Source organism: Pyxicephalus adspersus, chromosome 1 (genome assembly GCF_032062135.1).
Source record: "Pyxicephalus adspersus chromosome 1, UCB_Pads_2.0, whole genome shotgun sequence".
NCBI classification, from domain to species: Eukaryota; Metazoa; Chordata; class Amphibia; order Anura; family Pyxicephalidae; genus Pyxicephalus; species Pyxicephalus adspersus.
This window is the reverse complement of record NC_092858.1, coordinates 103,064,512-103,080,409: the sequence shown is the minus strand read 5'-3', so window position 1 is coordinate 103,080,409 and position 15,898 is coordinate 103,064,512. Positions and strand designations below refer to the sequence as shown.

Below are 15,898 nucleotides of genomic sequence, written 5' to 3'. Positions count from 1 at the left end.
GGTATAAAAGCAGACCAATAGAAATCAAGGTTCACTTTTTTGTGCCTTTTTATCATGACCAGGTGCACCAGAGCCATGTCTAATTCCTGGCCCTCCCATTCATAAAAAATCTAAAAGTCATGAAAGGTCAGAGTTTTGTTTGTAAGTGCACATCTACACAATGGTTTTCTGAATTTGTAAACTTCAGTTCCAAAGGTAATTCTTGCCTTTGAAAAATGTACACAGATCCACATGATTGCTTTGCGAATTTCACAATTTTGGGCTTTAAAATGACAGGTCTATATTTGATATTGAACTGCAGTTGTGATTTGATTACAACATTGTTAGTCAACTTAATAAATCACCTAAATACCCTAATTCACAAAGACAATAATGATTTCATGACTTGCTTACCAAACTATATATAAACCAGAATCTTACATTTCTGGCTTTAAATGCTAAAATATTTTACAGTCTTTTCTGTTTGTATTTTTTCTTCTAGGGCAGGGGTGTCAAACTCGAATACACAGTGGGCCAAAATAAAAAATTTGGACAAAGTCGCGGGCCAACCTTGATATGTATTGAAAAAATATCTAGAATTGAGGAAGGTTGCTAATGAATGTCAACAGAGAAGGGGGCATTTGTGGGTCCTGACTGATGCGCCAGTGGAGCATTCTGGTATTTGTAGTATTAGTGGTGCATGCACTGTCTACCGGCGGGACAGCTCTAGTAGACATTTGGTATTTTCTTGCGGTCCAAATATAATTACAGGTATATATATATATATATATATATATATATATATATATATATATATTTACTGAGTTTGACACTCCTGTTCTAGGGAATTGCACTAAGGTGACTCAATTTTACAAGCTTTGTACAATTGCCATAAAATTTTTTTTTTTTTTTCTTAGAAAGCTAACATTGGAGATCATTAAGTTAGCTCTTTTTCTCTATTAACAGACAATTATTCAAATCGTGGAACTATGGGAATGTGTGTACGTTTTGTTCCCTCACACCTTGTAAACAAATCCTGTCGTGTTACCTCTTTATGCTACAGTGAAGATGGACAAGAGGTCCTTGTGAGCTACTCATCGGACTACATATATTTGTTTGATCCAAAAGATGACCAAGCAAAAGAGCTCAAGTTTTCCTCCAATACAAGGCAAGAAGAAGTAAGAATATAGTTAAATATTAATAGCTTGGTGTGAAGTATTTAGCATTTTGTTTTAAGGGGGGGGGTAGTATGTGATATCTTTCCTTTCTTCTCCCTGGTTTTGCAAAGATGTTTGACAAGTAGCAAAATATTTTTATAAAATTTAGACTCTTTGATCAAAAAAGGCAGGGAGAGAGATAAATGCCCTTTGCTGTTAATGAAGCTGACTTGATTGGCTGATATTCAGACTAGCTACAACACCAAAATGCTTATTTACCTTAGTCTTCTCCTAAACATAATTTTAGTCAACCGAATTTGCTGGGGTTCTTTTTTGCTTCAGATCTATAGTCTCTCTTTTGCCATTGCTCTACCCACAGTCCTAAAAAGTAGCATAAGGCATTAAATATTTATGTTGTCTGTAGAAACTACTCCTTAGGATCAAGACGCTGATGCTTTGTTCATGGAATATGTGTTGAAGGGGACTATTAGCTATTTGGCATCAGTTCCTACGCTATGATTCTACTATTGACAAATATTTTCTTACCAATAAACTGGATACCATAGGTTTTTAGAGCAGCTTTTTTTCCCACCAGAGTAAGTATTTTTGTGCTGTCTGCTTCCTTTCATGTCTTTAAGGGATGATGATGTGCGAGATAGGTAGTCTTTTTGGGCTATAAGTTTCCTAGCCTATTTACTAATATTTGTTAGATGTTTTGATATTTGCTTTAATTTCCATCCATTGCTGAGACTGTAAGTAGCCCATATACGACTTTAGACTGTTAAACCTGTTAACAATCAGGCTGTAGAAGACAAAGTTTTACCAGCTTGCCTAATCTGCTTGTGCATGGAGAACATAAATGTCCAAGTATTACAGGGTATTTTTACATCAGTTGGTGCTCCTAGCAACTTAATTTGGGACATCTATAACTTAAAGTAACTGTTCTATACCAAAATGGGACCTCTGGTGATTTATTTGTGAATAATAATGTAAATTATAAGTACTTCATATTACACTCTAGCAGCAGTAAAATATTTCCTAATCTTTTGTTCATCTTTTCCTTACATGTAAAGGTTCGACAACCACCACTTAAACGCCTTAGGTTACGTGGAGATTGGTCAGATACAGGGCCAAGATCAAGACCTGAAAGTGAAAGAGAAAGAGATGGTATAAACTTCAAACTTTTCTAACTCTTAATGAATTATTTATTGTATTGGGTTGTGCAGCATCTTTTGTAAGGTGTCTAGCCCTTGGTGTATACAGGCATGGGACTGTTTCTGTTATATAGAATGACATTTTGCCCAGTGAAATTAAAGGTCATGTATATTCTAGGTGACAATGCTACCAATGCATCGCTCATGCAAAGAATGTCTGATATGCTTTCAAGATGGTTTGAAGAAGCAAGTGAGGTTGCGCAAAGCAGCAGGAGAAGAGGAAGGATTCCTAATAGAGGTGCATTCTTTTGTATTTCCATTACCCATGTAAATAAAATGCTAATAATGAACTTTTTCTCCTTTTTAGGGTTAATTTTCTTTTTTTTTTAACTTTTTTTAAATTTTTAAACTTCTGATTGTGTATCTTTATTATATAATGGCTTTTATTATTTTCTACAAATCGAAAAATGTGAATAAAAGCCTAAAATGATGAATATGTATAATATTGTTTTTCTTTTAGTACTGTAATATAAAATAGGAGTATAAAAAAGGGTTTAAGAAAAATGACAAAATCAGTCTGGGTAGCCAGATAACATTCAGCATGTCTAGTTTTAATTTTAGTTCTTGAATGTACCCTTTTTGACAAGTGTTTGTGATAGATTGGTGAAAGATAAAATAGCGCTTTAATTTTTTTTTGGTACAGTGTAAAGAGGGCCAGCATATAGACCATAAAATTTTCTTTCAAAAGAAAATAAAGTTGTGTCCATGTTACAAACTCTGTGTTTAGCATGGTGAAAATATTGTGTCATCATTTAGAGGGTTTAGAAGGATGCATGTTTTCTACCAGGATGAAAGACCGTTCATTACTTGCTGCGCGTTATTCAGTGGATCAGGCTACTATAACTGCCATAACACATTGAAGAAAAAGGGGCGGGCTTTATGAGAAGGCATGGTTCTGAATATACACAGTTGTAACATGAAAAATGTTTTTAACACGTACATAAAACATCCATGAGTATATTTACATTGTAACAGCTTAAAGAGGAACTTAACTGAAAATTGGTTTAAAAAAAAAAAAGAAAATACACTTCCCTTCAATCCTGCAGGGCAGTCCGAACCAATCTGGAGGTGTCTTGCATCGGGTCCCGCACCGTCCCGGCATCCGTCACAAGCCAGCGCTCGGGGCGGCGCCATCTTCACCTCCTCTTCCTACATCACCCGACCCAGGCACGAGATTGGGTGACATAGGTTGGAAAATGAACTTGCCGATCTCACTATGCATGGGAGAGATCAGCAAATTTTTCTTTTTGCACAAAAAAAGGCTCCTTCTGCGCATGCCCGAGATGCTCTAGCATGTGCAGAAGGGAGCACCCAAGCGCCTCCTGGGCTGCGTGATGTAGGTAGTAGGTATCCCGGGAGGCTGTGCGCTGCTATTTATTGAATTAGGGGGAGGTGCTGCACCCTTTTTTTTTCTTTTTTAAGGGTGTTGCATGTAAAAAAAAAAGAAAAGCAAACAACATATCTTTTACTTTGTCTACCCTTTTATGTAAAGTGAAATTCCTGAGTTTAGGTACGCTTTAACAGTAACTATAGCGCAGTGATTTCCATAATGCAAGGACAATTCACAATGAACAGTTACTAAGCATAATGATCTTTCATGCGTATTTATATAAGTTGCTCATCTTGTGTAATATAAAAGTATTGAAAAGAAAACCAATATGCCACCTTTTATACAGCTGACTGACTGCCCCAACCCCTAGTTTAAAAAAGTTGTTTTACATATATTTACAAAAAAAGTATTTATTTAACTTCTCACAGGTGTTTTGAAAAGTTAACAACCTATTAAACATTGGAACTATGTTGCCTGACAGGACTGCCCTAGTTTTGTTTGACACCTATGAAGCCCCTTATTTGACTTTTGAACATGACATTTATGGGTATTACACACTTTACAACTTTACAATTTTATTCATTATTTTGATGTCATTTGCGAATTGATTTAGAATAAAGACACAGCATTAAATATTTTAGATACAAATAAGAACAAAATGTGATGTTCATTAGTGGGGTCCCTTCCCACCAAGAGTGACCTGCATATGTGGTTTTCCTCCTGGTTTCCTGTTCTAATCTAAAAACAAATTGATGCTTTGATAGGACTACGATCTGCAACAGATAATATGGAAGTAATGAAATTACACATTAAAACTACAATAAATAATACAATAAGTAGCTACTAGATTATTTATTTGTATATATTATAAGTTATTAAGTTTTAAATATATATAAATTCTCCCACAATCAGGAGCAGTATTTCTCTCTGTGATAGGGGATGGGAGCTTAACTAGATGTGTCCTTTGCTTTGGTCATATATAAACTATTCTTTTTTATTTAGAAATTACTGCCATAATTATTTTTCTGCAACCCCACCATCTTTTGTATGTTTTCTTTTTTTTTTTTTTTTTTTTTTTTTTTTTTTTTTTTTTTTGCTTGTGTGCTGCAGATTGACCTATTCTCTATAAATAAACACAGCTTCAGTGTGGCTAGTCAAGCAAGGGATAGGTTTTATTTACATTTGTTGTTTTGAGTCCGAGGTACAGAAGAAGGCAAGGCACACAGGTATGCCGCACTGTAATTCTAGGTTTGAATGAAATGCATCCATGTAGGTTAATGTTTTTATCTTTGTTTAATAAATCTGAATAGTGAAAGTGCCATTAGGTGTGGTGATCTGACCACAAGGCATGCTGTGTGTTTTAGTTTGTCTGCATTCAAGGCATTGTTACAGCCACGTAGACCCCAAAGCCAATATTCACACGATTTAGGTGGTTCTTTCTGTAAAATCTATTTGGCCAGTTTAAATGCTGTAAATTTGTTTCACTTTTCAGTTGTTTTCAATTGTTTATTTAATAATTTAAGTATTTAGAGATGTATTTACATTTTATTTAGTTGTTTATTTTTTGCAAAATACAGGAGAGTCACAGCCAGACACCTCGGCTTCAGCCACCACCAACCCAACAGAATCCCAGGCTGGGGAAGCTGAAGGAAGTTCAGAGCCCCCTTCTGATCAGAATGCACCTACTAGTACAGATATTGGAGAAAGCCATACTTTTTTATCTCCTGATGAAGCTGCACATCAACAGAGTTCTTCATCAGACAGCCCAGCTTCCCTTTCTGGTAATAATGTTGCACATTACCACACTGCCATTTAAATGATCAAATGCTAAATATTCAAATCTTTTTACAGTGTGTTTATTAACTACTTCTAGGTTTTTACTACCATCTTTCCATCTCTCACTAATTTTAGCAGTATTTACTATATTTGTATCTTTAGGACAGCTATGTTTTCATATTACCTAGGACCTCCAGTCCTGATTTTCAGCTCTATTCAAGTCAGTAGGGACCAATGTGCAGGCATAGTAAAAAAAAAAAAAATTTTTTTTGTATTGGACTCAGTAGAGCTATTTTGTATTGAACCCAATACAAAATTATTTGAATGTCCCGCGGCTCCTCCTGCCGGCACCAACGTCATCAGGAAACCCCAGGGATCATCTCTGCAGTTGCTGGCTGGAGATCGGAGGAAGAAGACGTGTCCCGAGGACCTGCAGGGACTAGCAGGATGCCGGGGAGAAGCCAGCGGAACAAGGTGTTTTTGTTTATGATTTTAGCGACACCGAGTGAGTTTACTGCTTTTTACATGAAAAATCCACCCCAAGTCACACTCGGGATTACCGCTAAGGGGGTTAACCTTACACATATGGTTAGCTTGTAACATAACCACACACATTGTTTTACAGGTGACAAAATTTGATTTACTTGAGAAGAATCACTTTTAAAATTGTCCTAATATTACTGCTCACTTTTAGTGTTGCATTATTGGACCCCATACCAAGGAGGGATAGTACTTGCTGTGGTAAAAATAAGTGCTTACAAGAACATTTAGAACGTTCCCACCGTGGAACTCTTTGAGGGTGAGTCTACAGAGAGAACAGATAAATAATTTGTAAAGTTAAAAACACCATCCAGTAGTAGCATCTCTGCTCTGTGGTCTCCACCATCCCACTCAGAACAGTAGTCAGTTTCCATCTGTTGAAAGTAATTGATCCTACTACTTCTGAATATGCTGGTGTTTTACCTTTATGCATTACTGACCTGGAACATTCATGCAGACAAGAATCACAGACTTTCTTCACAGTCGAAGTCACAAGTCCGAGATAGGCAGGTAGCTAGTACAATATATAGCGACATTTGCCGTATATTGATTTCATTAGGTGACAGAACAGGCAACTTTTTCTGTAAAGCATGCCATAGATCAATAGATATCTACCCAAGATTAATCAGGTGATATGTCTATTTTTAAATAATTCCCAGCACTTGACATTAGTGCTTTCTAAGTCTTTCCATATTGGTGAAAAAGAATTATTTTGTTTTCTGTAAGCAGTTTTAAACAAACTGAAAAAAAAAATTTCTGTGCAAGAGACGCTCAGGGTACTTATATGTGTGTTTATTCAATGTTAACATTATGTATACTTCTTTAAAATTCTGGATGGATTTGGTCCCTATGACTAGGTGCTCAAGGCTGAAATGATCATCTCATTAAACATTGGAGGCCACCATGGCTTCCCTTTATTTCTGAACATTCTAGATATCATATTGACATTCTGCCAATTGAGTTACTAATCTACTTAGGCTACGTAGAAACGTGCAATGGTTCTCTTCCGATAATACTCTCAGGGCTCATATCGGACAAGAATCTGCCGTGTGTACAGTGCTTGTCGTCCATCGTTCGAACAACCGTCCTGGCGGATCCATGGAGGATGGATGACGAACGATCGTAATGCAAGTGAAGTGCTTAATGGAAATGCATGTGTTACTGAAGTAGTTACTTTGAAAGTATTGTGTTGGTATAAAGTCTGCTATAAACAATCACTTTCAGACGGAGGTCCGCAATAGAAGTCGCTAATTTCCATTATAACAGTTATTCTCACTTTTTCATCAGCAGGTAGAAGTGTGTTAAAGGAACAGAATAACATTTTAGTTTTTTTTTTTTTTTTTTTCACTGCCGTCTTTTATACATTTTTGTAGTTTTTGTTAATATACAACTTACATATTTCTCTCAGTACAAAGAAGTGCATGAACTCACATTAACATCGGTTTTCATGTGTTTAAAAGGACTTACCTCAGTTAACCTGCATTTCCTACAAAACATTCTGACGGAAGATGTACGTACTTGCTTCCATTTGCAATGCAGGTAAAAGTTCACAATGTAAATTGCACCATTTCTTAACACTGTCCATATATTCATTCTCTTCATAGGAGGTGTATGATTGTGAGATTAAAAGTCTTTTAAAAGTAGTCTAGGACCTGAACTTTAAACAGCTTAAGTAGAACATAGCAACCAAAAGAAGTAACATTTTCACCATTTATAAACACACTTAATGGAATATAGTCGAGACCTGGTTGTTTTGGACAACTGCACATTATTGCTTGATGCACCTTTTTAATAAACCAGTTTGCACAATAAATTTGACCAGTAATGATACCATAAGACTATCCCTTTTAGGTTCCTGCATGCTTAGATCATTTGCAAAGCACCTCGGTGGTACAACGTGGCGAGGTCCAATGTGGCTTAAATAATTGTCACCAGATTATTTAATCGTCTGTTCATGATGTGGTCCCTATTGGCTAAGAAGACTATTTATTAAAAGTTTTGCTGTAAAATAGGAAGGGTGGGGTAATTTCTGATTCTATGATTTCTGTTTGCACCGTGGACAACCCAGCTTCTCTGGGTGCAGGGTCCTACTGCAGATAAAATAAACATACAAAATACAGTTAGGTCCATAAATATTTGGACAGAGACAACATTTTTCTATGGTCCGGTAAGTTTCAATATACTACATTTTTTTTTTCTTGGGATTAGATATAATGATTAATTTTAGGTGACCTATAGTAATCTTGCTGGGTGAACCACATGCTTTACTAAATCTGTGCATTACCAATAAAATAACCAAAGATATATTAGTATTTACCATTAGAAATATCTCTCAAATCAGGATTTTATGCAACTCCAGTTAGACTGCAAATTCTTCCCGAGGCAATAGCCAATTTATTAGTCTTCCAGTTTATGAATTTTACCTTTTTGTACAAATTTTTACAGATACATTTTTTTTTTAACAATTTACGAAAATACCTTTCAGCTTCTCAGGTTAGTCCTGAAAGCCAAGGTTCATTTAAATGAAGTGGTAATGGATTGGACCATCTGTAAGTTTCTTTTAATCTTTGTATGCCGCTTGAGAATATGTCCTTTATATTTTAATGACACATGTATGTTACAATTTGAGATAATTCTGTATGATTACAGTTGTGTAAACCTGCCTAGTGGGACACTAAAAGTAATGAAGTGTTCTCCCCAGACACAGATTGCTTGGCAGTTCGCCTGGCAGCTTTCACTTTACACCCAGCTTTCTGGCTGTTATCAGACAGATGTTCAGTAACCACACTGCAACCTCACTGCCAGTGTGAACAATGGTTTATTTCTTATTGGCGGTTTTAGGCGCTTTCACTGGTAAATTGCAGGCCACTGCCACTATGCAAGATTTGTAAGGCTACGTACACGTCAGATGATTCTGGTCCGATAGTTGCCTCAGGGTTGATATCGGATTAGAATCTGGCGTGTGTACAGTGCTCGTCGTCCGTCCTTCCGACGACCATCCTGGTGGATCCACGGACAATGAACAATCATAATGAAAGTGAAGGGGAGAAAGCACAGCTGTGTGCTGCTCTGACATTCTCCCCCCTCCCCTCTCTTATAGATCAGTACGGCTCTGTATGTACAGCGCTTGTTCATGCATCTTGCATCTTATGTCGTTGGAAAGGATAGTGAAAGATCCTTTCCAAGGACAAATATTGAATGTGTGTACCTAGTCCAAGTGTTCTTTTTAAACAATTGGCACAATGCTAGTCTTTTCCATCCACTTGCAAGTGTGTGAAAAAGCCTAGTAAGTTACCATTTTTATGTTGATTACACTACTACACTTCTAGAAAGGATTACACTGGTTAAAAGACATTGTAAGAATGGGAAAAACTAGGGGGAGGCATTAGAAAGTTGAAACAAAATAGGGGATATAGGGGGTGGTGCAGCTAGTCAAATGGGGCCCTCATTACATGACTATAGCACAATCTTGCCCTTTTTCTCCCTAGCCTTATTGTGCCATATCTACCTTGGTTTTTTTTTTTGTTTTGTTTTTTTTATATTACTTATTTGGTCAGGATGCCCAGTATTAAATGTGATTGTTGCCACAGATTCCGATTTTTAGGAAGCTACACCCTGCTGGTCCCTTCAACGACTACCTGTATTTTATATGGAAGCATGAAGACCCAGCAACATCATTATGGTCTCCAAAAAAAGTATGCAATGAAAATAGGTTTTATTTAATCATTTAATATTTTTTTTTAGAGGCAACTTATTTTGCAGAGAAGGATTGGGTGAGGTACCATTCCATACACTGCATTGGAGATAATGTTCTGTTGTACAGTGGACTTTTATTCCTAAATTAGGACTGATTTAGCTTCCTAGTTCCACAACTTAATGTAGATAAATGTTCCCACAGCATGAAGGTTAAATGCAGATTGTGGTTTTTAGAATATTAATCTTATGGTCTACATTTCAGATAATTATTACTGTGTCTGAATGTAGGGTTTAGTAAATAGATTGTTGGTCCATTTTACTGTAGTAACATGCAATACGTGGATACACCTAGATACTTTTGAATATGTTGCACACATTATACTTTTCATATTTATGATGTTGGCTATAAGCTCTGTAGCTAGCTATTGGTCTACAATACAGTGAGATGCTTCAGAGCGCATGCAAAGCAAGCAAGGTGCTTACTTACACTGGAAAGAGTTCAGCATTTTATCCAACAATACCTGAAAAATCTGTGGGTATACATAGAATAAAGTTTGGTACCCACATAATTTTCTGTGTACATGGCAGGTATGCAGGTAAGTGAATCAGGTATAAACCTCAAGTATAGGTTTCCATCAGCCTCTAAGACCCACCTGTTACACCTGAATTCTAGCTTTTCTGATGGGCAAAGATCTGCAACTTTCTAGAGTGTGCAGTCTTATCAGTTTAGCATTGTCTCAGTGCCAGGTTAAAACACATGGTGTGAACAGAGCCAGGTTGGGAGTTACCAGGTGCTTCAAACCAAAGCATTCAGCAGCTCAAATTTGTGTTAAAATGTTAGTATAGATTTCTATCATTGTCATTAACACTTAAAAAGCAATTTTTCAATTGTTTTTTAAACCCCTGCTTCTGCTAAAAATTATATTAAGAATTTTTTTTAAACTAGTGTCAAGAAAAGTAGATTTCCAATTTGAAGTGCCCCAGCTTTAAATTCTGTTCAAGCTAGCTGAAGTATCACTCTTGTTTCAGATTCCACTTCTGTGATTAGCAAACAGCTTGGATCCATGTCAATTGACGAAGGACTTGGTGCGTGGTATACAAAAGTAGCAGTATAGTATACGTGTGGTTTTATATATATTTTTGATTGTTGCTTTAGTTTTTAGATTAAAGCTTTACAGCATTTAAGGTATAGATTTACTAATTCATATAACCAATTAGAATTGTGCATTTCTGTTGCTCTCATAACTGCAGTTATTGTTTGGTATACCTACAAAAACAAATTCATATTTGTGAGGACTTTTTCAAGATGTTTCTTATGGGAGCTTTACACGTCTCATAATTCTTTAAAAAAATAAATAAATAAATATATATATATATATATATATATATATTCTTGGAAACATTACTGGAAAACATAAATATATATTTTTTAATATGTTCTTCAAACATAAACTGCTGCTTAGTGTTTTTTATTTTGGTAACCAAATGTATGCCTGTAGTCACTGACTATTGTTTCTGTATAACATTGAGTAACTAAAGCACCAGAGCTGAGCATGCCTTGTCAAAGTATGCCTCGGGAGCTGTGTGTGGTCGAAATGTGTATGCACGTATAAAAATGAGGCAAGAAAGAGGAGTCCCTTATTTTACATTACTTACTAGAGATGCCTAGATGGCCGTTCATTATATATTGTGTGAGTGTTTCTCAAACAAGGTTCTTCGAGAGGTTGCTTAGGGGTTCAGTGAGTGACAAGTAATAATTACAGGCTAACTGTAAGGGTGACATTCTTCTTACTGGTCAACAATGTAAAAAGGCATTATTCCGATTGACCACAATGCTAATGTACTGTGGGTTGTGGGTATAGTATTTATAGAAGGGGTTCACTGGAGACCTGAAATTTATTTCAAGGATTCCCTCCTGTTAAATAAGGCAGTAAAGTCTGTATCATACAGTTTTAAATGTATACTGTACAGCTGTCATAGGTCCTCCTTTGCTTCGGCAGGATCATTTTATAACCCAATTTTAAACCCTAAATGGTAAACCATTGTTATATATAAAGACAGTATGTGAGTTTACTCTCAACGCAAATAGGAAACATTTTATGCCTTGGTTACATTTAACCAACAAGATATATATTACAATCTTTTATGGACTGGCATGTGTCTTTTGGGTACTGTTAGGTACCTAACTAGATTTCAAAATCAAAATCCTAGATTTGTATGAACCATCACAATGTTACAACCTGTGTGTAAAAGATCAAACTGGTGGAGGAAACACTAGCTGCCCTTAAAATGTTAAGCACAATAATCCTGTGGCCATGTGGCTTTTAGCAGACACAAAAACACAAGCACATGTCCACCATTAATATGGCTTGTATATGTTAATTTGTGCAGAGTATAATATAATCATAAATTTATACTACTTGTAAATTCCAGGGCAAAGTACTGTAGTATTTCATGGCTATAATGCAGGTTATTTAAGTTTTTAACATAATGTGCTTGGTACAGGCTGGTGTGACGGTGTATGTGCAAAATTTTTATCTGCAAACCATGTTGCAGAGTGCATGGCTATTAGTGTGTGTTTGTACATAATGCACATGCTATTTCAAGTGGTATTTCATAGCTGTGAAATTCCTTGGGATAATCTGTGATCCAGTTACTTTGACCTGAACATGCATAATCCCTAGGTCTTTCTTTGTATTTGTTTTTGTTTTGAGTTTTGTGGGTATTAACCACCTGGGAGTTACACTGATGTCTAGATTTCTGTACCAAAAGCGTTACAGGTTTTCATGAAATTTTTTTTTAAATTGTAGACCTGTAATTTACAGAAATATGTCCGAATAGGGGTCTAGTAGATATAATGAATATAAAAAATGTTTGAAACACACAATCATTTAAAAAAAAAAAAATTACTTTTAATAAAATTAAAGGAAAAACACAAAATTCAGCTTAAACAAGAATACATAAATAAATGAAAAATACTGAAAATGCGATAATTCGGTATACTGTATAGTAATATATTTTTCTAAAACGCCTCCCTAGTGTCCGTCACATACCTATAGACAAAACCACATAAATATATTTTCTATTATTTTGTATTGGATTGGATGCAGGACTTTGTATTCAATCCAATACAAAATGAGAACAAAATTCAAACTCTCATTTTGTATTGGATTGAATACAAACTCCTGTATCCAATCCAATACAAAATACATACTTTGTATTTATTTTTAATTATTTTGTATTGGATTGGATACAGGAGTTTGTATTCAATCCAATACAAAATAAATGAATGAGTTTGAATTTCCCGCACACGCGCCGACGTCATCACGCACGCAGACAGAAGCCGGCCGGCTTTTTTTCCTCCGCCGGCCGGCTTCTTGTTTCAGAGATCACCCAGGGCTGGAACGAGAACGACGCTGGATGATCAGCGGGACCAGGTAAGAAGCCGGCCGGCATCTTACCGGTCCCGCTGGTATAGGAGAAGGCATCCGACGCTGGAGAGGGAGATCGACGCTGGAGGACGACGCTGGAACACAGACACGACGCTGGATGAGCACAGCGGGACCAGGTAAGTGGGGATTTTAATATAGTGAGAAAAGTTCGGGGTTAACGATAATTGCAACTTTTCTTAGCACGGAAAAGTTCGGGCTTAACGGTTGGGAGGTTAAAGCTAGATATGTATTGCTCACATAGCAGGAATAGAAGGTCCCTAAAACTACCAAAGCCTTCTCATAGGTACTGTAAGTTAAGATACTAGACTTTTTGAATGTTTTTATTCCATGGTTTACCGAGACAACAGTAGCTTCTCAGAAAACCCTTTGCTTTAAAAAACAAAAACAAAACACTGGCTTAGTGGGCTGCACAGGTGTCCATCCGAAAAGGTTATAGAAGATTAGTGAAGTCTTTCAAGTCTACTATAGCAACTGAGCTTGTTCTGATGTTCGCATCTTTGCCGTATATAGGACGAGTGTCTATATTTGTATGGTTCCATAAGCCTTGCAGTGTTTTCTGTTCTTCACTGATCTTGCATCACATTTTATTTTGCTGATGCTAACATGGCGCACATTTTTCATATTGATGAGTGTAAAAACGAAAGTTTTAAGATTGAGAATATGCACAGTATTTGTCATCTTTCATACAGACTAACTCCAACTAAAACCCTTGCTACTAAAGTGCTGCTGCACCGTGGAGCAGCAAGGAGGCCTATTCTTTGATCTTTGCCTTTTTCAAAGATGAGCTTTCAGTGTTCAGCTTCTCATTAAAGGAAACCTATTCTTAAAGCAATATTGGAGATTCTATTAACACTCTATATTATCTTGGTTTCCTTGCTGTCTCTGGCCCCAATACTTCTTAAATCAGGCTGAAATTAACAGTCTTGATTTGCTTTTTCCAAGAAGGTGTTTAAAACCACACAATAAGCATGACACGTCCGGAAACTCACTGTTGAAATTGTATTCTTAATATACTAATTTCCATAATCTCAGTACAAGTTACTTTATATGCTTTACTGAATGCTTGTTGCATCTGAAATAAATGCAGATCTACCAGCATTTAGAACTTCAATATTAGGATATTGTATTGATATTCTTGGTTCCTCTAACACCGAGTCTGATTTAATCAAGCCTTCCAAGACTGGAGAGGATAGACTTTCATCATTGAACTTGGGTAATCCAGCAAACCTGGAATGGATTTCTGGTGAAGTCTTTTGCTATTTGATAGCTTTTGAGAGCTTTAATAAATCAAGCTCACAGTGTTTACTCCCTCAGAGCAACTACACAGAACACTTTATTGCAGTTTATTTGAAAAAAAAAATGCTTAGGTAAAATAACTGCATGGAGTTAGATAAATTAGGTTCCCCTCCACATTGACCTTAGACTGTGTTAATGACTATGATAGGGACATTAGATTGTGAGCCCCTTTGAGGGACAGTTAACGACATGACTATGGACTTTGTAAAGCACTGCATAATATGTCGGTGCTATATAAATACTGGATAATAATATTAGGTGTTTTTTCACTTTAAAAAGAAAATCAGTGTAACATAAGTGGAGGAGAATAAAAATGGTAAATGTGAGTCTGGACAGTTTTTGTATTTTCAGGAAACTTAAAATTCTTCATAAAAAGCAGCTAGTCATAATGTGTTTTTGGTCTGCTTACAGGTCAGTCGTTTTAGTTTAATTATGAATGAGTGAATAATTAGAACAATAACAAAATCCCAGCAATACCAGCATCATTGCACAGATCTATTTGATCCTTAAACTTAGAGCTAATTATTGCTTTGGGCTTACTGCATTTTTCACATTATTACACTTAGATTGCTTTAGTAAAAAGCTTACCAGCGTTTAGTTGAATTCAACTTTAAATGGGTTTTTATAATATACTGAATCTTTTTTATAAGTAAAAACATCTGTGGGTCAAGATCCTTTAAGTTTCAATTTATTCTCTCTGTTTTTTGACCATAGCATTACACAGTTGGTAACTTAGATGGTGTTTGGCTATTTGCAGGTAAAAATAAATAATAAAGTAATGTTTGTTTTAAAGCCTATACTATAGTACCGGTTTCAACACTATAGAAATATCCGTGCAGAAAGCCATGTGATATAATAAAAACATATTTAATAACTCATCAATTTAAAAAACAAGGTAGAATATTGTCATTGTCTGTAAACAAGACAATGCAACAATGCACATCCTAATTACAAACTTTCATATAGTTCAAAGAAGTAACAAAGCATTACCTGTATATAGCATGTTGAAATATAATATATAGTCTCATATCATTGACGCGTTTTGCAGTGTATACCCGCTTCCTCAGGATGAATCACATTGAGAGACCTAGAATTTAACAGATATATCAATGTATTGAACAGGGAAAAATTCTGACAATACAATTTCTCTATATGTTTTACATGCAGCACTACTCACTAATGCTGGTAGCATTGATACATTGCATAGGATTAAAATATCTCTTCCCAAACACATATGCGAGTTCATACAAGAAAGGAGCATATGATGGTATCAATCGCAGGTAGGCTAAGGTTGGAGTATCAGCACAGGGATTTCTAACAAACATTTATGAAGTGTAAATATTGGAACCAAAAATTTAGGTTTTGGTGTTTTCTTGCTAGCACCACCAATAAGATTAATACCACATCAAATGTACTACATAAACTCCAACTGTATGTAGGTATATTACATATGCCAAT

At 35.9% G+C, this 15,898-nt stretch overlaps 1 protein-coding gene across 5 annotated transcripts in view; it reads left to right on the top strand.

The window, feature by feature from the left end:
- Nucleotides 1–15,898, top strand: part of DCAF6 (DDB1 and CUL4 associated factor 6) — a 52,916-nt gene that overhangs the window by 19,603 nt on the left and 17,415 nt on the right. For 3 of the 5 annotated variants that reach the window (XM_072421877.1, XM_072421860.1, XM_072421868.1), the window contains exons 8-12: nucleotides 946–1,157; nucleotides 2,210–2,303; nucleotides 2,469–2,588; nucleotides 5,258–5,461; nucleotides 10,722–10,778. In XM_072421877.1, the coding sequence (XP_072277978.1) occupies nucleotides 946–1,157; nucleotides 2,210–2,303; nucleotides 2,469–2,588; nucleotides 5,258–5,461; nucleotides 10,722–10,778 (687 nt within the window). The remainder of the gene's footprint in view (nucleotides 1–945; nucleotides 1,158–2,209; nucleotides 2,304–2,468; nucleotides 2,589–5,257; nucleotides 5,462–10,721; nucleotides 10,779–15,898) is intronic. The other 2 variants (XM_072421892.1, XM_072421883.1) reach the window with 1 other exon arrangement.